At 40.9% G+C, this 18,596-nt stretch overlaps 1 protein-coding gene across 2 annotated transcripts in view; it reads right to left on the reverse strand.

Moving 5' to 3' along the window:
- LOC101746585 (intermembrane lipid transfer protein VPS13A) overlaps window positions 1-18,596 on the reverse strand; it is a 57,794-nt gene that overhangs the window by 33,321 nt on the left and 5,877 nt on the right. For both annotated transcript variants that reach the window (XM_062675277.1, XM_038019360.2), the window contains exons 8-30: window positions 18,415-18,545; window positions 17,590-17,790; window positions 16,732-16,940; window positions 16,511-16,655; window positions 15,760-15,896; window positions 14,067-14,336; window positions 13,539-13,726; window positions 12,719-12,948; window positions 10,744-10,886; window positions 10,042-10,176; window positions 9,379-9,550; window positions 8,486-8,647; window positions 7,892-8,017; window positions 7,452-7,518; window positions 7,069-7,226; window positions 5,955-6,141; window positions 5,119-5,230; window positions 3,967-4,182; window positions 3,045-3,238; window positions 2,251-2,382; window positions 1,709-1,896; window positions 1,310-1,484; window positions 437-711 (exon numbers count right to left, since the gene is read on the reverse strand). In XM_062675277.1, coding sequence (XP_062531261.1) covers window positions 437-711; window positions 1,310-1,484; window positions 1,709-1,896; window positions 2,251-2,382; window positions 3,045-3,238; window positions 3,967-4,182; window positions 5,119-5,230; window positions 5,955-6,141; window positions 7,069-7,226; window positions 7,452-7,518; window positions 7,892-8,017; window positions 8,486-8,647; window positions 9,379-9,550; window positions 10,042-10,176; window positions 10,744-10,886; window positions 12,719-12,948; window positions 13,539-13,726; window positions 14,067-14,336; window positions 15,760-15,896; window positions 16,511-16,655; window positions 16,732-16,940; window positions 17,590-17,790; window positions 18,415-18,545 — 3,953 coding nt within the window. The remainder of the gene's footprint in view (window positions 1-436; window positions 712-1,309; window positions 1,485-1,708; window positions 1,897-2,250; window positions 2,383-3,044; window positions 3,239-3,966; window positions 4,183-5,118; window positions 5,231-5,954; window positions 6,142-7,068; window positions 7,227-7,451; window positions 7,519-7,891; window positions 8,018-8,485; window positions 8,648-9,378; window positions 9,551-10,041; window positions 10,177-10,743; window positions 10,887-12,718; window positions 12,949-13,538; window positions 13,727-14,066; window positions 14,337-15,759; window positions 15,897-16,510; window positions 16,656-16,731; window positions 16,941-17,589; window positions 17,791-18,414; window positions 18,546-18,596) is intronic.

The following is an 18,596-nucleotide window of genomic DNA, read 5'->3' on the forward strand; positions in this document are numbered from 1 at the left end:
ATTGTAGGATATTATTGTTTATAGTATAGCGCTAACTATCATAGAACAGATGATATTTGACAAATGTCTGAGTTGCGCTATCAATATTTTCGAGATATATTTGCATACAAGTTCCGAACAATAACACTACGATCGTCGATACACAGAGCAAGTTTACCCGCTCTGTTAAATATTTCTCGTTAGTCTTCCAAAACAGAAAATAAGTTAATTATCAATTAAATCAGTCCGTTGCTCGACTTGAAAACATTGTTGCACACTACTTTCGCGCGATTACAAACATACAAATTAAATTATTAATAATATTATCATTTGTTGGCTTTAAAAACATTTTTAACATTTAACTCTCGTACATTGTCAATAGACTGTTAACGGCTTTCAATCTGCCTAGTCTGACTAGTTTCAATTCACAAGAACGAATGTGGCTTCAAAACCTCACCTTAACCATAATGACGGGCAGTCTCACGCTGTGTTCCATCTCAAACAAGATCCTTACAGAAGAAACAGTCATTTGGAAAGTTTCCGTGGGCTTGGTTCCGGTATACTGGGGCTGGACGTAACTATCGTCAGACTGTAAGGTCAAGTATGGAGTCAACTTCTTTGGAGACCAGAGGTCTTCGTCTTGCTTCTCTATCTTAGTGTTATAGGTCGCAAAGTTGAAGAGTTCCTTCTCGTCAGGCACAGTTAGCTCTGTTGTCACTTCTTCAATAATGTCTAAAAACATTAAAGTAATTAATACGATCTACTTTTTAATAGCTCACATGAATTCTTTATATAGAAAAAATTAAGAGGGCGAAAGATGTAAATTTGTGTAAAATGTGCCCTGTTTTCATAGATTCTGTACCATTAATAGGAGCAGAAGGTAGGACCTAGCAAGAGAAACACGTGCCAAGGTCGCAAGCTGCCCAGGCATGCAGCAACAAATAATAATGAGCAGCAATATGTAACAGCGATTAATGATTTTGAGAGATGTAATTTCGGTATCTCTTTTTGTTGTCGTGTAAGTTTTTACTGAAGCAGCCCTACTACCTTAGCTCTACTACTAGAACCAACGCGCTCATCCACAATGTTTCTAAATACCTTGCTCTGGCGTGCCATTATGCTCTGAATAAGCTTTAATCCAGTGTTTCCTGAATTACGACATTACGTATTTTTGTAATGCAATGAGGTGTATGTTATAGAGGGCTGCGGCACCCTTGAATTTTATGAGCGACGTCGACAACTCATCAGGAGAATTGTATAAGTGACTATGTTCAAAAACAATAAAATAACTAATCCGATGAGCTATAGCACTGAGAAGAAATAAACTTACCAACAACGGTATGAACTGTGGTAGCAGCCACGTGTAATTCTATCTCCGACATCTTTAGCTGAACCATGACGCCCTCTTCTGGATTCTTGAAGATCTTGGAAAACTCCACATCGCAAGGTTTCAACACCATTTGTGGGGGGAGATTCTTTAATTTGGACTGGAGTTTTGACATCATCTGATAACGACCAAGTGGATGAAGAGAAGAACCAATATTAAAGACTTTTTAAAAGAATTTCTTAAAAAATATTCTCGATTGAACTCAATTACGTCAATTTGAATTTTGCAAATTATTATTATGATCCACTACAAGTACATCTTTACTTACTAAAAACGTCTTCTTCCAATTTCAATACAACTTAGACAAGTTAAGAGAATCCAAGTAGTTCAAAAAGCTTTTACCTGCAACCCAGCCAGCGACACGACCAGACTTTCAGAGTTCGAATGGCAAGAGTAGTCGATTAGAAGTTCGGTCCTCAACAGCAAGGCATGCCCTTCGGTCTTCGTGAGGTCTGTGAAGAACATCACTTCTGGCTGCCTCAACTGAATGGAGATAGACAAGCCTGGTGCTTCCTCTGTCACCGAATTTGCTGCAAACCGATAAGAAACAATTATGATAATAATTTCAATGAAAACTTCCCAAAATTTCCCATGAAAACCTCCCTACAATAATATAATTAAAGAAGTCGTAAAAACAATATGTTACATTTTAACAAAAAATCCTGAGAACTTAATTTCATTTCATCTAGTTTGTTAATGGTTAATGTACTATAAAAATTGAGACATTAGAACTCATGTCTCATGGGGGGTGGCGGCATTTACGTTGTAGATGTCTATGGGCTCCAGTAGGCTACTGTGCTTAACTTCAGATGGGCCGTGAGCTCGTCCACCCACCTAAGCAATAAAATAAAAAATACGGTAGCACTATACGTATATAAGTTGACCTGTAGAAAAGTATCCACTAGTGGAGTCACTGGAACTCGGGAACCTGGTCTTGTTGTTGTTTCCTGGCTTCGAGGGGTGAGAGTCAGCGACGTAGCCATGGTTCACAACCCCGCCATCCATCGTTTTTTCACCTGGCAATATTAAAATTTTTAAATAAATAAATATAAATAAATCTCTATTGCGTTAAAGATTCAGCGAATGCAGCCTTTTTTTATTATTTTTATTGCCCTTATGGGCAGACGAGAATACGGCCCACCTGATGATGAGTGATTACGGTTGCCCATGGAGGTCAGCAATGCTAGCCAAGCCGCTGCTTACCTACTGTTAAAGCTTCAAATCAGCTGTTTCATCACAGGTATATACAACGGTGACAATCCTGTATGTACCAACCTAAGATGATTTGCACCAAGGCTTAGTCAATTTGGCGTTTATAGAATGAACTCACTATTTTTACTGGTGGTAAGCCCTCTTGAGAGTCCGCGCGGATAGGTACCACCATCCTGCCTATTTCTGCCGTGAAGCAGTAATACGTTTCGGTTTGAAGGGTGGGGCAGCCGTTGTAACTATACTTGAGACCTTAGAACTTATATCTAAAGGTGGGTGGCGCAATTACGTTGTAGATGTCTATGAGCTCCAGTAAGCACTTAACACCAGGTGGACTGTGAGCTCGTCCACCCATCTCGGCAATAAATAAAAATAAAAAAACTCTCGTTACTGTATCTATGTCTGCAGTTGCATCTTGAGATGGTCAGCTGCATTGCCTATGGCCGCCAGGAAAGTAAGGCATACACACCTGGCAGGGCAAGAAGCAAGGCACGTGCCAACGTGAGTAGGAAGGGTGCCGCCAGATTGAGTCTGGTGCGATCGAGGCGCAGGTCGAGATGACGAGCGCCGCCCGCCGCCCGCGCGCACACCTCCGCCAGCGCCGCGCGACGCACCACCACCCCCGCGCCGCCCTCCCCGCACCCTCCCTCACACTCGAAGATCCTGCAAATCACTCATCCAACTTGCCTCATATCCCCAAATCCCCTTATAGGTCGGGATACTTCGATTTAGTTTTGAAAAATATAGACGAGTAGCAGTCTTATAATTTCGTTTCGTAATTAGTTACTATTCAGAGCCATCGATTGCGGAATTGTAGCAGTTCAGGGTTCCTACGTACCATCAAACCCGGCCCGCGGGTAAACCCAATCCTTTATTATAATAATATATCTAATAGTAGCCACAGTGATTTCATGAAAAAAATTAACAAAATTTAGCTGTATTTTTTACATTTAACACTCCGAACCCTGTAATAAAGCAATTCATTCATTCCTCGGAGTACTATAGATTATTTATTCTGGAAATAAAATTTCAACAAAAATTAATCTAGCAACGACCGAAGTGATCTGGGCTGCAGACCTAGAGCTACTTACTCTTAAGTTAATTTAGTTTGGCTGGCACAGCTGAGGTCCATGCTTGCGTGCAGAACGCAGATGGAAACTAAGCTATGTGAATAAGCTAAGAGAACTATATGATGCCAAGTTAGTCATAGAAACCAACTATGCCCTTCATATGGCGCACCCCTTTATCTCCTTTTATAGTCAAACTGAACGATTTGATCAACATTTAACTTAACTCTTGATTTGTAACGGACTATAGAACTTATACTTAGCTACGCAATTAATTCTCTGAGACGGAATTTGTACATGTAAAACTTTGAGGCAAAAGCCCACCTTTTAATAAGTACTGGTTCCGGTCTAATATCCTCAAGAAGTAGGCTCTGAAGGCTGGCATTCAACTCCAGACTTCCATCAGAAGAGTACTCTAGCTGCAGAGTCGCCTCACCGGCCGTCAGCTTGGCTAGACCATGGTTCATATCACGTACCGGAGAACTCAGCACTTCATCCATATCAGAGAAAAGTTTTAGTTCTATACCTTCAAGAATGAATCTGTAAGAAGCACATAAAATTATAGAGTCTCGTTTTGTTATAAATTCATAAATTATAATAATAAATACAACACAGCGGCTTTATGAATAAATAATTTTAGAGGTTTAGACTTGGTAGAGCCCTTGAGGCAATACAGAGATGCAAAATAGCTCTAATGACACCTTTTTTATTTTTTATTTTTTTATTGCCTTTGTAGGCAGACGAGCCTACGGCCCACCTGATGGTGAGTGGTTACCGTCGCCCATGGACTTCAGCAATGCCAAGGGCAGAGCCAAGCCGCTGCCTACCGCTTAATACTCTCCACAAGCCTCGTTTGAAGAAGGACATGTCATAGCGCTCGGGAAACACCGTGGAGCGGAGCTCATTCCATAGCCGGATGGTACGTGGCAAAAAAGATCTCTGGAAACGCACTGTGGATGATCGCAGTGGCTCCAGGTAGTATGGATGGACTCTACTCCGGTGGCGGGCGGTGCGATGGTAAAAACGAGACGTTGGTATCATCTCGAACAATTCCTCAGAGCACTCCCCATGGAACATGCGGTACATAATACACCTAAACATCATAACTACTTAACCACTACTAATTTTGTATCGTAACATATACAAACGTAATTCTTAAGTCTGAGTTATTGAAGTTAATGAATTTTTGACATTTAACACGTTTACTGCGTCATGCAGTTTAAAAAGCCCCATGGGTGACTATCACCTGCTATGCTATGCTATGCTATGCTATAGGTATATTCATACACGGACCTTTGTGAGGCCCATATTGTCTCAGGCACACTATAAGTCCAATCTTACCTCAAAAAGACCTCATACGCACTGCCTGAAAGTCCCTCAAAAATTATCACACAGTCAGCGTGTTAACTAACAGACGACGAAACTTGTATTGGAACAATTTCGATAAACATAAATACAGTCGCAACAAATTTATACCTGACGACAGCTTCTTTCCTCACAGGTTCTCCCTGAGCAAAAAATTCTTGAAGTTTTTTGACGGATGCGTCAGTTGAAGAAGGATCCATCGGTGAACTGGGTATTAAACTTCCTGCATATGGAGAAAAAACAGTACCTTAACCTCAGTCAAAATAAGTTTTATCTATTGCTTTGATGTGTAAAGTATCTGACGGCCTCCCTGATGCTAAGTGGTTAATGAATCTCGTAGACATTACAACGTTAATGCCGCCACCCATCTTGAGACATGAAACTAAGTCTCAGGACGAGTCTATAATGACTTCACGGCAGAAATAGACCAGAAGGTGGTACCTACCCGTGTGGACTTTCAATACCACATACCACGAATAAATGAATTCTATTGTTTTTATTAAAATAGTATCACATAGCATCGCACATATCAAGACTACAGCGGAAAGACCCCTAAACAAGTTCATAACAATGAACTCGAAGCAGGAGATTTGAGAGATAGAGAGAAGACGATCATCAGTAGAGATGGTCATAACGATCATGACCACTCTGTCAAAGTGAAACGACTAAGAAGAAAAAAGAACTATTGTATTCCAACCTTCAAACGAAGAAGCATTTCAGGGTAAAAAAAACTCGCGTTTGATTTTATCACATGAATTTGTTCTGACTTGTAACGACTTCCACGACTTCTTCATGGAAATCGTTAGTTATTTGTTGTCGAAGAGCACGTTTTCAACATTACGAATCCGAAATACATGTCTTCGTATCTTAAAATGATGTGTATGCTCCTGTTTAGTTACAAATCGGGTACGACTTTTGGGGATCAGCTGTGGGCGTGTTTTGCTTACCAATATACCGTCCTTCACTAAGGTTGTCGGTCCAGACAGCCAGGATTGTGGCAAGGTCATTCTGTCCTAGGTTGAGGCTGAGGGCCTGCGTAGTGACGTGCGCGTTCAGAGCGAGCTGGTCCCGCGGAGCGCTCGCCACGCACCGCTCGATGTCACAGCTCACGCGGACCGGCTCCAAGATCGGTTCCTGCACCCCCAAAAACCATCAAGGCATCACGCAAAGTCGCTTGCCATTACCCACTATTCAAAGCGGTACATTTTATTTTGACAAGTAAAATAGAAGATTCTCAATTTCAAAAATATAAAAATACAAAGATGCAACATATTGTCATCAATCAATCATTTAACTTAAAAACAAAAAATAATAAAATGTTCACAATTCGGTATCTATTTTTATTTACGTTTCAAAAATTACGATATTTATTATTTGAATTTGTCTGTTAAAGCGTGAAATTATTTGTAGATATTTAATAGGACTACATGCTGGAAACTTGACGCATCTCAGCTTATGAAAGAAGACAATATTCTAATTTCGTACACATCATTTTAAAGTGGTAATTATAAGAGTATGTACTCTTAGTTTGGCCATTACAACCATTCTGCTCAACGCTATGGTTTCCAAAATCTGCCAATTTACTACGGTGGATGGACCAACGCTCTAATTGTTGTAAGAAAAATGACTTGAAACTATTGCTGTCGCAATCCAGATTTTTGCAAACGGATACAACTGAAGTTCCTTGATTACAAAATATTAAATCATGATAAATAGACGTTACTTGGATTTTGGGAGCATCTAGACGTTTTTTTTTTTTTTTATTGCTTAGATGTGTGGACGAGCTCACAGCCCACCTGATGTTAAGTGGTTACTGGAGCCCATAGACATCTACAACGTAAATGCGCTACACACCTTGAGATATAGTTCTAAGGTCTCAGTATAGTCACAACGGCTGTCCCACCCTTCAAACCGAAACGCATTACTGCTTCACGCCAGAATAGGCGGGACGGTGGTACCTACCCGTGCGGACTCACAAGAGGTCCTATCACCAGTAGACCTCAAAATACCTGATCGAGCTTTTTTTCATATATCATATCACATGTGGCTCATTGCACTGACCTGAACTTCCAAGGTTCCAGCGAGTGTCATGACAGCCCTGGAGATAGTGACGTTTACCAGCTTCATCAGAATATTGTCGATGACCGGCTGTTGCATGGGACTGCTCGCGTCTTGCACTGTCTTCATCTTCTTGAAGAAGTTCTCGATTTGAAGGTCACCTGCACAAAATAAATCATTTTCTAAGTTTGCCACTGTACCATTGTATACCTAAAATAAGTTCAAGGCAAATACAAAACGAGATTCATCTCATTGGAGTTCGATAACAAAAACATTGCCCGTAACGGACAAGTGACCAAAAAACTAGTTTGTAAAATGGAATCCTGGTAATCATCTCATTTCAACATCCTCAGGAAGTACTCTAATCATAATGTTTGTCTTCTCACCTAAATTGAGTACAAGGAGGTTTGGCGATGACGGCTTTTGTGGTAGTAGCAGTACTGGTGCGTGAATCTGTGAAATGACATGTTAATTGGTGGCCGTACCAAGAGAAAATAACAAACCCAATGTGCATACCCAACGTGAGCTATCTAGTTGAACAAATTGAACACTCATAAACGTATTTTCAACAACTAATCGTCGGGTATGTTCCGCGGGTGATGTTCATGACGACATGGACCTAAGAGATAGACTGCTAACGAAGAGGAAGCTAAACTTTAGCGTCACTTAAAAAGAGATATATTATTCACTATCGCACATATGTACGTTGAGGGAGCACTACCCTCACGGATGGTAAGCCAAACTTGTATTTACGCAGCTCTATCTCGTCCACTCTAGATTTAGTCATGTTTTCAATAGCCCCATAAATTGAAACAGTTCGATATACCTCAATAACCAAGTTGAGTCTTGTTGGAGCTGATCTCAGTTCCTGTACGTGTTTCTCCGCTGCTCGCTCCGCTGCATGAGCGACTTCAGAAGCTACCGAATTTGGTACTAACGGCTCCATGAATTGCTAGAATGAGTAAACAAATTCTTTGCACTTTATCGTTATCTGTTTTTATCTTCATCGCGTTACTCGATACTGCTTTATTTCAGAGGAATTGATATTGACATCAGAAATTCTAGATGCACCAACGCTACTGCACCATTAAGTGTGCTAGCAAATGCTATTATATGTCTAGGAAGCTATAATGTGGCCAAGTCAATAATATGAAAAGAAAGGTAATTATGAAGTTTTTTACCCGACCCGAATACCCCGACCCTGCCAGTTTCTGAGCACGCTACCATATAATTCAGACATCGCTTTAATAAAGATGTGAAGAAAATTATCATAACATAGATCTATCTTTCCGCCCACAGACGTTCTCAGCTGGACACAGGTGTCCCCAAGCCTTGCCACAGCGACCGGTTGTGCACTGCCTATATCCAGTGGATACCGCGACCTTATAATAATAAATCAATTAGTCTAGTAAGAGCGAACCTGCAGCTGATATATCAAGCAGCAGAACACCACAACATGGAGCCTGCCCACGTACATGCGCAGCTCTCCGTGCGCCTTGATGTCATCATGACTCCCATAGACTCGCGGGGCGCAACGTACGTACTTCACTTCCAGAACTTTATCCTCATCAGGCCACACCAACTAAAATAATTTTCATATATCAGGATAATAGAATGTAAAAAAGTATTCCGTTTATTAGAAGTAATTAAAAGTAATTGTAATCTGCCGAAATGATGGTTAAGTTGAGAACCTCACGGATCGTTTGGAGCCTCTGGGTCTGCGGAGGGACTTCGGTTCCCTCTGTATTTTGTACCGCATGTTCCATGGGGAGTGCTCTGAGGAATTCTTCGAGATGATACCAACGTCTCGTTTTTACCATCGCACCGCCCGCCACCGGAGTAGAGTTCATCCATATTAACTGGAGCCACTGCGGTCATCCACAGTGCGTTTCCAGAGATCTTTTTTGCCACGTACCATCCGGCTATGGAATGAGCTCCCCTCCACGGTGTTTCCCGAGCGCTATGACATGTCCTTCTTCAAACGAGGCTTGTGGAGAGTATTAAGCGGTAGGCAACGGCCTGGCTCTGCCCCTGGCATTGCTGAAGTCCATGGGCGACGGTAACCACTCACCATCAGGTGGGCCGTATGCTCATCTGCCTACAAAGGCAATAAAAAAAAAACCTTTTCTAGAATAAGTGAAATGTGACAGCATCCTTGGCCAGATGATATCTGTTAGTCTCGATGCGACACCCTCCCTATTTCAGGTGATATTTCTAGCATACCTTGGTTACATACAAGCCTCGTTTAAAAATATAAATTCTATAATGTCCGAAAATACTCAGCAGATGAATACGAGTCCTTGTTTAACTTACCTTAGGGTACAACGTGGATTCAGACAAGTCGTCAAGCTGCAGTGAGCTCAAGAAGAGCTTGAAGATCATCCGGTCGTTGGCTCGGAATACACAGTCGCTGTCGAAGCCAGTCAGTTTGATTTCCAACAACGAGCAGTCCAAGTGGCACAGCTTAATGGATACTGATGTAGCTCTGTTGGAAAAAAAAACACTAAATGATAAATCGTCCATTCTACTTTAATCCTCCTCCTCCGTGCGTCATGTTCCTCAATGCTGAGTGAGGGTTGTGACCTTTACGGAGGGATCGGACCTGCGCAAAGAACTATGCCCCCTAGGCCTCTTTCCTTCCACTTTGCCGGTGATGAGTAGTCTTTGGAGATCGTCACTTTTTCCTCGCAATGTGACCGAAAAACTCGAAAATCCTACGTAGGCAAGTGGTGGAAAGCATTGTGGAGACGCCTAGTTCTTCCAGGATTGATGCGTTTTTCCGATATTCCGTCCAGAGAATCCGTAGCATTTTCCTCCAGCACCACATCTCAAACGCGTCGACCCGACTTCGATCAGCCTTACTTTACTTCGATCAGGCGAACTTTAATCAGGTAATGCCATTTTAACGTGGTTCCACTTTCGTTATAAAAAACAGAGTATGTGGTATCAATGGGCAAAGATAATTTAATACCAAACCTGACTGAATAGCTGAACTTGGTGGCTCCAGGCGGCACGGGCGGATCCGTCTCCGAGCTCAGCAGGTACTTCCACAAGGACATTGTTTGCGGAACCATCATCTTCTTCAAGTTTATTGCATGTCTAGTTTGAATTCTGCGGAAGTATTGAGATGAATTGAATATTTTACGTATTGATGTAAAATTTTACTGCTTCAGCTTATATTGGCAGGGCATATTGCGAGCACTTGAATGGGTACCGTTAACCTGTCTTCTGCTGGAAAGCAATCATACGTTCTGTGTGAAGGATGGCCCAATCGACACGATCTAAAAATTCCCTATACCTACTCGGGGAACCGAAAACTGAACAATTATACCTATATACTTTAAAATGTTTTACATATATAGTTCCTAAAAACCATACAAACACGCAATCATGTCGTCTTTCTTTGGTTTGAAAAGAGTACTTCCACGAGTATTTCCGAGACTATTTCTCTTGCCTATGTAGTTTGAGACCCTAACTCCTATGCCACTCAGTGACTATACTACACAATTGACATTTCCACCTGTCGTCTTAAGGAAGCTTGCGACATCCACGTTATAACATATATAGGTCTGGTTACATCTGAATGAATGAATAGAATGTGAATGAGAAGCCTTGATGAAATATATGAAACTACCCGCACTGATTTTACTGTGTGTCAAATTGTATACTCATACGTACTTGTCGTAGATGTAGAGCAGATACTTGGATAAAGTTCGTAGAGCATCAGCGTGCAACAAAAACGAGATCGGTCCAGTATCGGCGACCAGAGCCTGCTCTACTCCGTGGAACTGGGACTTGAACTCTGGACAGTCGGCTCGGACCTAAAGTGAATAAATATATTTAGGAAACTCCAGAAAGACTCCAGTAGAGCTGCAAAACATTGAAATTGACAAAACGGACGGATAAGAACAATTTTTAATACGCTTTTATTAGCTTCAGACGTATGTATGTTAATATGTAACGGAATCTTTGAACATGATTTTGACCCCCTTCAAAACGTCGGATTAACTCGCTATTTTTTAGTTGGATTTTCTATAAAAGTGTATTTTGTTAGTTTTATTAAACTATTGTCTATTTTTCATTTATTAGGTGAATTTAAATTTTTCCAATCTTTTTTTTAAAATTCATTTGTCATCGGTCCTTAATGTATACATTCGAAATAAAAATTTTGTAAGAAAATAATATTTTATTGTAAAAAAAGCGTGGGGTGCATGGTATCAGTAGTTATAAATATGTTATGAACAGATATGAGTAGAAGAGTTATTTTGATAATATCCTGAAAAGCACCCCACGCTTTTTTTACAATAAAAAAATTTTTCTTACACTATTTTTAATTCAAATTTAATAAATTTAATTTTCTATTTTTAGTTATATTTTCTATAAAAGCGTATTTTGTTAGTTTTTTTAAACTATTATATTTATTTTTGGTACTGCCCTAACTTCATCTGAGTATTCGCAAGTCATTAATCGAGTTAAGTATAGTCCCCGGCACGTATCTTGGCAAGAGTCGTTAGATGCGCAGAAGTCGTTTTTAGGTCTCTTTGGTTGTCAAGCGGGACGGGGGGAAAGACGTAGCACCGTTCCGAGCGCGGGATTGGTGAGTCAGTCGACGCTCCCCTCACGCACCGCGTCCACGTTCCGTTCGCTCCCGGCTACACATGCGCCTACTAAGTTGTAGGATACCCTTTTTTTATATTAAGTTTTTGTTAGGAGTTGTTATTGTTATTTAAATTAAGTTTTCGTTACGAGTGTTATTGTTTTAAATTTGTTTGCAATGCCAGGACCAAATACCAATGACCATATAGTAGATTCAGTCACTGAGCGTTTTATTATTTACGCCAGTGACGACAGCGACTCTTCGTTATGTCGACGATGAGGAGCCAACTCCTTCCACCAGCTCAGGTGCTACCATAAATTTAATCCAAGCGGTAGCACTATTAGAAAATGATAGTGACGACGGCGACACATAGTTTTTAATATTAAGTATATTTTTTTAAATAAACTTCTTAACTTTTAATTGTATTTTATTTATAACACCTAATACACTTCACGAATTTTTCTCTTTTCTTTAACTTTCTTCAAAACACAGGCTTAAAAATAAGTTATGACAAATAAACAATAAAATTAAATAAATTATATGCGGGCAATAAAAGTGACCATTTTTTTGTTGCAATGTGCACTATGCGCGACATTACCCCCACTACACCAAAACCTTGCCAACTTACGTGCCGCTTACTATACAGACTGTGTCAAAGAGTATGGACTGTGTCATATACACGATAATGCGTAGTACCTACACAAAACTATCGTTGGTCTTATGTAAAAGTTTCTAATGTTCAACATACGATGACGCGGGCGAATTGTTCCAACAAATATGTACTTATTACGTCACACACAGCGAAAGTCTCGAAGGAGATATTTATTATGTTTTGAAACTATTTGATAATAGTGAACGCTTCAATCTATATTGAACAATATTGATCTTTACTCGTTGGATACTGTATTTTACAATTGAAGTTTCAAATTATGAAATATCCAACAATGATATTGGCTCCAACCAGGACTCAAAGCTGTAACGACGTGGTATAGTAAGCCAACAACAATACAAGTGCAGTAAAACTACTTTGAATGTAGCCTCTAATGAAAATTTTACCTTTCTGTAAATCAAATTCAAGAGCTCCCCAGAACTGGTGATCAGCTCCAAGTATTGGCCAGTAGCACTGTGATGCTGTTTGTCGGTGAGCAGCATCTGCCCGACAGAGAGCTGGACTGCGGGGCCGTACTGCATCAGAGCCACGTCCAGGCAGACCTTGCCGATACTCAGCATCACGTATGGACGCTCAGACTGATCGCTCGACCGGGACAAATTAACAACTATTTCACCTGATCAGAGAGAAACGAACATTATAAATTGTATTATTAAATTCTCGCCCCGATTTTCACTTTTAATGAGCTCCCGAAATTTTTACAGCATATTTTAATCACTCAGCTTATTTGATGGCAACCGGTTACTGTCCGGAGTAAAGACATGAGTTGCATTGAAACAATGGCTACTCTTCACCATTATTACAACAGGTATATCAGTGGCCTCAATTCGTGTGGTCAAAGACATCAATGAAGTACTTTTAAATATCTCCCCATACTTTTTTTGTTATTGTCCTTGTAGGCAGACGAGCACACGGCCCACCTAATGGTGAGTGGTTACCGTCGCCCATAGACTTCAGCAATGCCAGGGGCAGAGCCAAGCCGCTGCCTACCGTTTAATAAAGCCACAAGCCTCGTTTGAAGAAGGACATGTCATAGCGCTCGGGAAACACCGTGGAGGGGAGCTCATTCCATAGCCGGATGGTACGTGGCAAAAAAGACCTCTGGAAACGCACTGTAGATGACCGCAGTGGCTCCAGGTAGTATGGATGAACTCTACTCCGGTGGCGGGCGGTGCGATGGTAAAAACAAGATGACGGTATACTTACCAATAATAAATCTCATAAGAGTGTTAATGTTATTTGAAGGAGACACATTGTCGTCGAAACCAGGAAGGTCCACGTATCTCGCGAACAGCTCCATATCCTCTTCGCTCTGCTCTGTGGAGCTGAAAAGTGGCTCTGACTCCTGGAAGCCAAGTTTTGCGCTTGCCTTGTCAAAACTCGGATCTGATACCCTAGAAATAAATATTGGGCATAACTATGTGAGTTACCTTGCTGAGGCCGAAGGCCTATTCTTCGATCCGGAATGAACAGATGCTTCATCGCAGATATCGGCAGGTTGATTGGCGACATCTTGGCGTGCGAGCTCAGAATACCACCGTTAATTGCAGTATCTTTATTCAGTAATTCAGGTTTAACTTTTATTACATTTATTTTATTGCTTAAGTGGATGGGCGAGCTCGCGGCCCACCTGGTGTTTAGTGGTAATCGCAGTCAATAGACATCAGCAACATAAATGCTACCAACCAACCTGAGATCTCCATCTCTTTGCAACTAAATTTCCATGTAACATACCTATTCCTTCTCAAATAAGCAGCAACAATCTTCTGTCTTAGTTTAACCAGATCACTGTACCCAGGGTCTGCCATAACACGGTCCGACTCCAATATTTCCATTAGTTCAGGATCCACCACATCTTCGGCATAGTCGCCGGAGTCCATGAATGAAACAGGCACTGTGTTAGGCACCGGTATCGGCAGGTTATCACAGAAATCCAGCAGGTAGCCAATTATCCGATCGGATAAATTCAATTTGAAACTAGATAGTGATATGTTTAGTTTGTATCTGGAAAGGAAAAAGTAATTGTCTACAAATAAAAAGTGTTGCATCGTTTCTGATCGTTTAGTAAGGAAAAAAGTCTAAGATATTAACCACGATTATAGGTACGTGAATAGAGAAATAGATTGTCACGTGAATAGAGGTTAAGAAATCAATCACTCCGACAAACAACAAAACAGAAACACTGTCCAAATCCCTGTGGGCCGCGTTGTACTTTCATTTAGTTTACATTTATTTGTGTACAGAATACTTCCAACTTCTTTGTTGTATCACTCTTGTCAAACGGTCGTAGTCATCATTCAGTATCATTGCTGTGGGCAGATGTTATGCGCCTCACGAGCGATCGCCACTTCTCCCGGTTGAAAAATAAGATATATAATATATATACTTAATATATCTCTACTGTAAGGTCTTCTTATATCTTCTCTATAGACCACAGAGTCGCGGAGCTTATTGCGCTAGCCCCGCGCCGTCTTAGTTACTTCTTAACCCTTTGACTACAGTGTAGGTCACCGGTGCCCTACGCGACGCACTGAAGTAATGATGTCTATTTGTACTACTAAAGGCCTGGATTGCCTAGCTTTGCATTCTTTTGTTTGGTAATGTATGTTTTAGTCTCTAGGGTCTCTTAGAAGTAGATTCAATCTCAGTATGTTCGGATTCGTCGTTCGCAGAGCCTTTAGGTACTCCGGCGCCTTAGTAAGAAGATCGAAGATCGAAGAGAGAAATCGATATAATTATTTCACGTAGGACACCGTGGCAGTCAAAAGATTAAGTATGCGACCGGGCTTAAAGCGCACCTTAAGCCAGGTGATTGCGGGAGCTCACAAATATTATAACGTATATACAGTTACCCACCTTGAAACTTCGGGTTTGTATAGTACTTTTTTACTGGTGGTAGGACCTCTTGTGAGTCCGTACGGGTAGGTACCACCACCCTGCCTATTTCTGCCGTGAAGCAGTAATGCGTTTCGGTTTGAAGGGTGGGGCAGCCGTTGTAACTATAATTGAGACCTTAGAACTTATATCTCAAGGTGGGTGGCGCATTTACGTTGTAGATGTCTATGGGCTCCAGTAACCACTTAACACCAGGTGGGCTGTGAGCTCGTCCACTCATCTAAGCAATAAAAAAAAAAGTACATATTTACGCAAATAAATTTTTAAGCTGTGGAAGTAATTCATAAGCACGTATTAGACACGTATTTCGTTACAACAAAATGGATGGTTGAATCTGTGCACCCGACTGCGTTATCACGTCCTCCTATCAGTACACCAGGTGCCTTATTATCCTTTAGGCCGCGACCACTTCACGTATTTTATGTTTAGGCCCGGTTTTACGACCAGCCATTTGGCTAACGTTAACCCTCTTTCGAAGTTCCAAAGCTCTCATTAGCGTACGACAAAAACTAATTGCTATCAAAACCCCTACCTCGGCAACAACCTGTAGTCCTTCTTGATGCTGTTCGAGAAAACTATTTGCATTTTGATCCTCGGAATCAGATGCAGCTCGGAGTCACCGTGTTTTCTTTGCTCCCTCCACTGATCGTCCCAATCACAAAAGAGGACCTTGATAACATCACAATTTCGTATAAATACTAAAACAATGTATCACAGAAAAATACAGCTAACAATACTTTTAATAGTATCAAGAGTTTTTTTCTTAAACGTAATGTTCGCTTTCTCCACAGAAATTATCACTAACTCTTGACATTTTTGATTCCGATAAATCGTATCGTCTGGCTTCGTGAGCAATTATATTTAGACTGCTTCTAGTCTTATAAGTTTTGGTGAAACGTTCATGAATTAAAAATATTGCATATAGGACGATATCTAAATATTTACTGGTGGTAGGACCTCTTGTGAGTCCGCACGGGAAGGTACCACCACCCCGCCTATTCGGCTTGAAGGGCGGGGTAGCCGCTGTAACTGTGCTTGAGAACATAGAACTTATATCTCAAGGTGGGTGGCGCATTTACGTTGTAGATTTATATGAGCTCCAGTAACCACTTAACACTAGGTGGGCTGTGAGCTCGTCCATGCATCTAAGCAATAAAAAAAAATGTCTGCAATTAGCTAAACTGGCCTTGGACAACCTGCTTTCTGAGCAAATCTAAGATATTCTCTTGCCCTGTTGAATTCACATGTGTAATAAGCTAACTGCTATGGCTCATTCTACCAACCTGGCACGTGCATTCAGCATGCAGTCTATCATACAGTCGTTCTTCGAGCTCCATGCAGGTGGCATCTTCTAACGTTAAGTTTGAAGGTTGCAAATCTGACTTTATTATTATCCTACTAACGTCCATTATCATCACTCGACCGGACCTGGCAAGAACGATCTCACTGTTTGGTATGAACTGGTTAAAAGGAATAGAATAGTTATCGAGTAGAAGTCTCTTACTTATGTATGCATCCATGCTCTGGTAGCACGATACATGGTCCTTTGATGTCCATATTCAAGTGGAATACCTTTCTCCGGCTGACGGCATATGCCAGTACGGACCTGCTAATGACTCCGGCTTCGATGACCGCATGCGAAAACTCCTCCGCCAGCTCATCGGAAGTCATGGAGTGGGTTTGGAAGAAATTGATCAGCTCTGTAAAGGCATGCTGGAAAAACGGTTATATTTTGAATTTAAGAAAAACATGTAGTTCTCGCTGATGTGCTCACAAACTTCCAGTTAACCTCAGGTATGTCGTTGTGAGCTTCAAAATAATTGCTGAATCTCGAAATATAATCTATCAAGATTCATTTTTAAAACTGTCAATATAATCAGAACTTTTTAAACTTACTATCTATACTAATATTATAAAGCTGAAGAGTTTGTTTGTTTGAACGCTCTCAGGAACTATACTGGTCCGATTTGAAAAATTCTCTCAGTGTTAGACAGCTCATTTATTGAGAAAGGCTATAGGCTACATAACATCACGGTAAGGCCAATACAAATGGAGCACCAATAAATAATGTTTCAAAATAGGGGTTTAAATATCTCCTTATATAATTCAAAAATATTTTCGCTTTCTACGCAAATGACGTGAGGGTAAAATTTAGCGTTATGCCAAAGTAACTATTCCACGCGGATGGAGTCGCGGGCAAAAGCTAGTTATTATTTATAATTAATTGAACTTTCGGACTTCTGGTGAAGGGCTTTAAGTGGATACCACTAACGTCATGGCTTCTGTGGGCTTCAATAACCTCGTAACATATGGGAAGGGGGCTCTTACACCAGTGCAAAGAAAATATACATTACTAGCGTACCTCAATATACAATAACTCGACCGGTTCTAGCAAACAGCACAGCGCATAATCAGCTTCCACATTACTCGGGTTCTTCTCAAAATCAACAGCCAGAAGGTTTGTACCGGTCAGCGCGGTCCCTTTCTCAGCCGTCAGTAGTGGTACTAAATCTCCATCTGATGTTACGCCTTCAATCACCAGGCTTTCAGCACGTGCGGACAGCTGGAAGGTTCATAGCCGATAATAGCAGAAAGCACGTATATATCTTCCAATCTTGTTTATTATCTATGTATAGGACTTTTTTTTTTATTTTGGACAATTTATGATAACGGGACCCTATGCAACAAAACGACTTGTACCAGTCGAGTTTCAGACTCCATTATCCTCCATCAGCCTAGCCATGGGGCGTGAAGTCTCCATATCTGGACGTTTATCCTAAACTTATAATATATATATATAAATTATAATTTGCGTAATTACTGGTGGTAGGACCTCTTGTGAGTCCGCACGGGTAGGTACCACTGCCCCGCCTATTTCTGCCGTGAAGCAGTAATGCGTTTCGGTTTGAAGGGTGGGGCAGCCGTTGTGACTATACTGAGACCTTAGAATTATATCTCAAGGTGTGTGGCGCATTTTACGTTGTAGATGTCTATGGGCTCCAGTAACCACTTAACACCAGGTGGGCTGTGAGCTCGTCCACACATCTAAGCAATAAAAAAAAAAACAAACCCAATAGTATATATGCATCTAAGGCCGCACCAGTTCATGCTTCGTTACTAAGTGACCTTTGCTTGTTCGTCCAAAATTTGACATTACACTAAAATGTAGACTGGTAAAACAACATACCTTATACGCTTTAGCCGAAGGTCGAGTTTCTAACGAGGCTAAGAACTGGGTAAGAGTCACAACCAGCACTTCTTTACTTCTGTTCATGAGCGTAAATGAACAATTCGCTAGTGTTAAATTTATTTTGTGTTCTGTAAAGATTGATAAGCAACATCAAGTACAAAGCTGGGATTGCTTAATCT

Source organism: Bombyx mori, chromosome 23 (genome assembly GCF_030269925.1).
Source record: "Bombyx mori chromosome 23, ASM3026992v2".
NCBI lineage: Eukaryota > Metazoa > Arthropoda > Insecta > Lepidoptera > Bombycidae > Bombyx > Bombyx mori.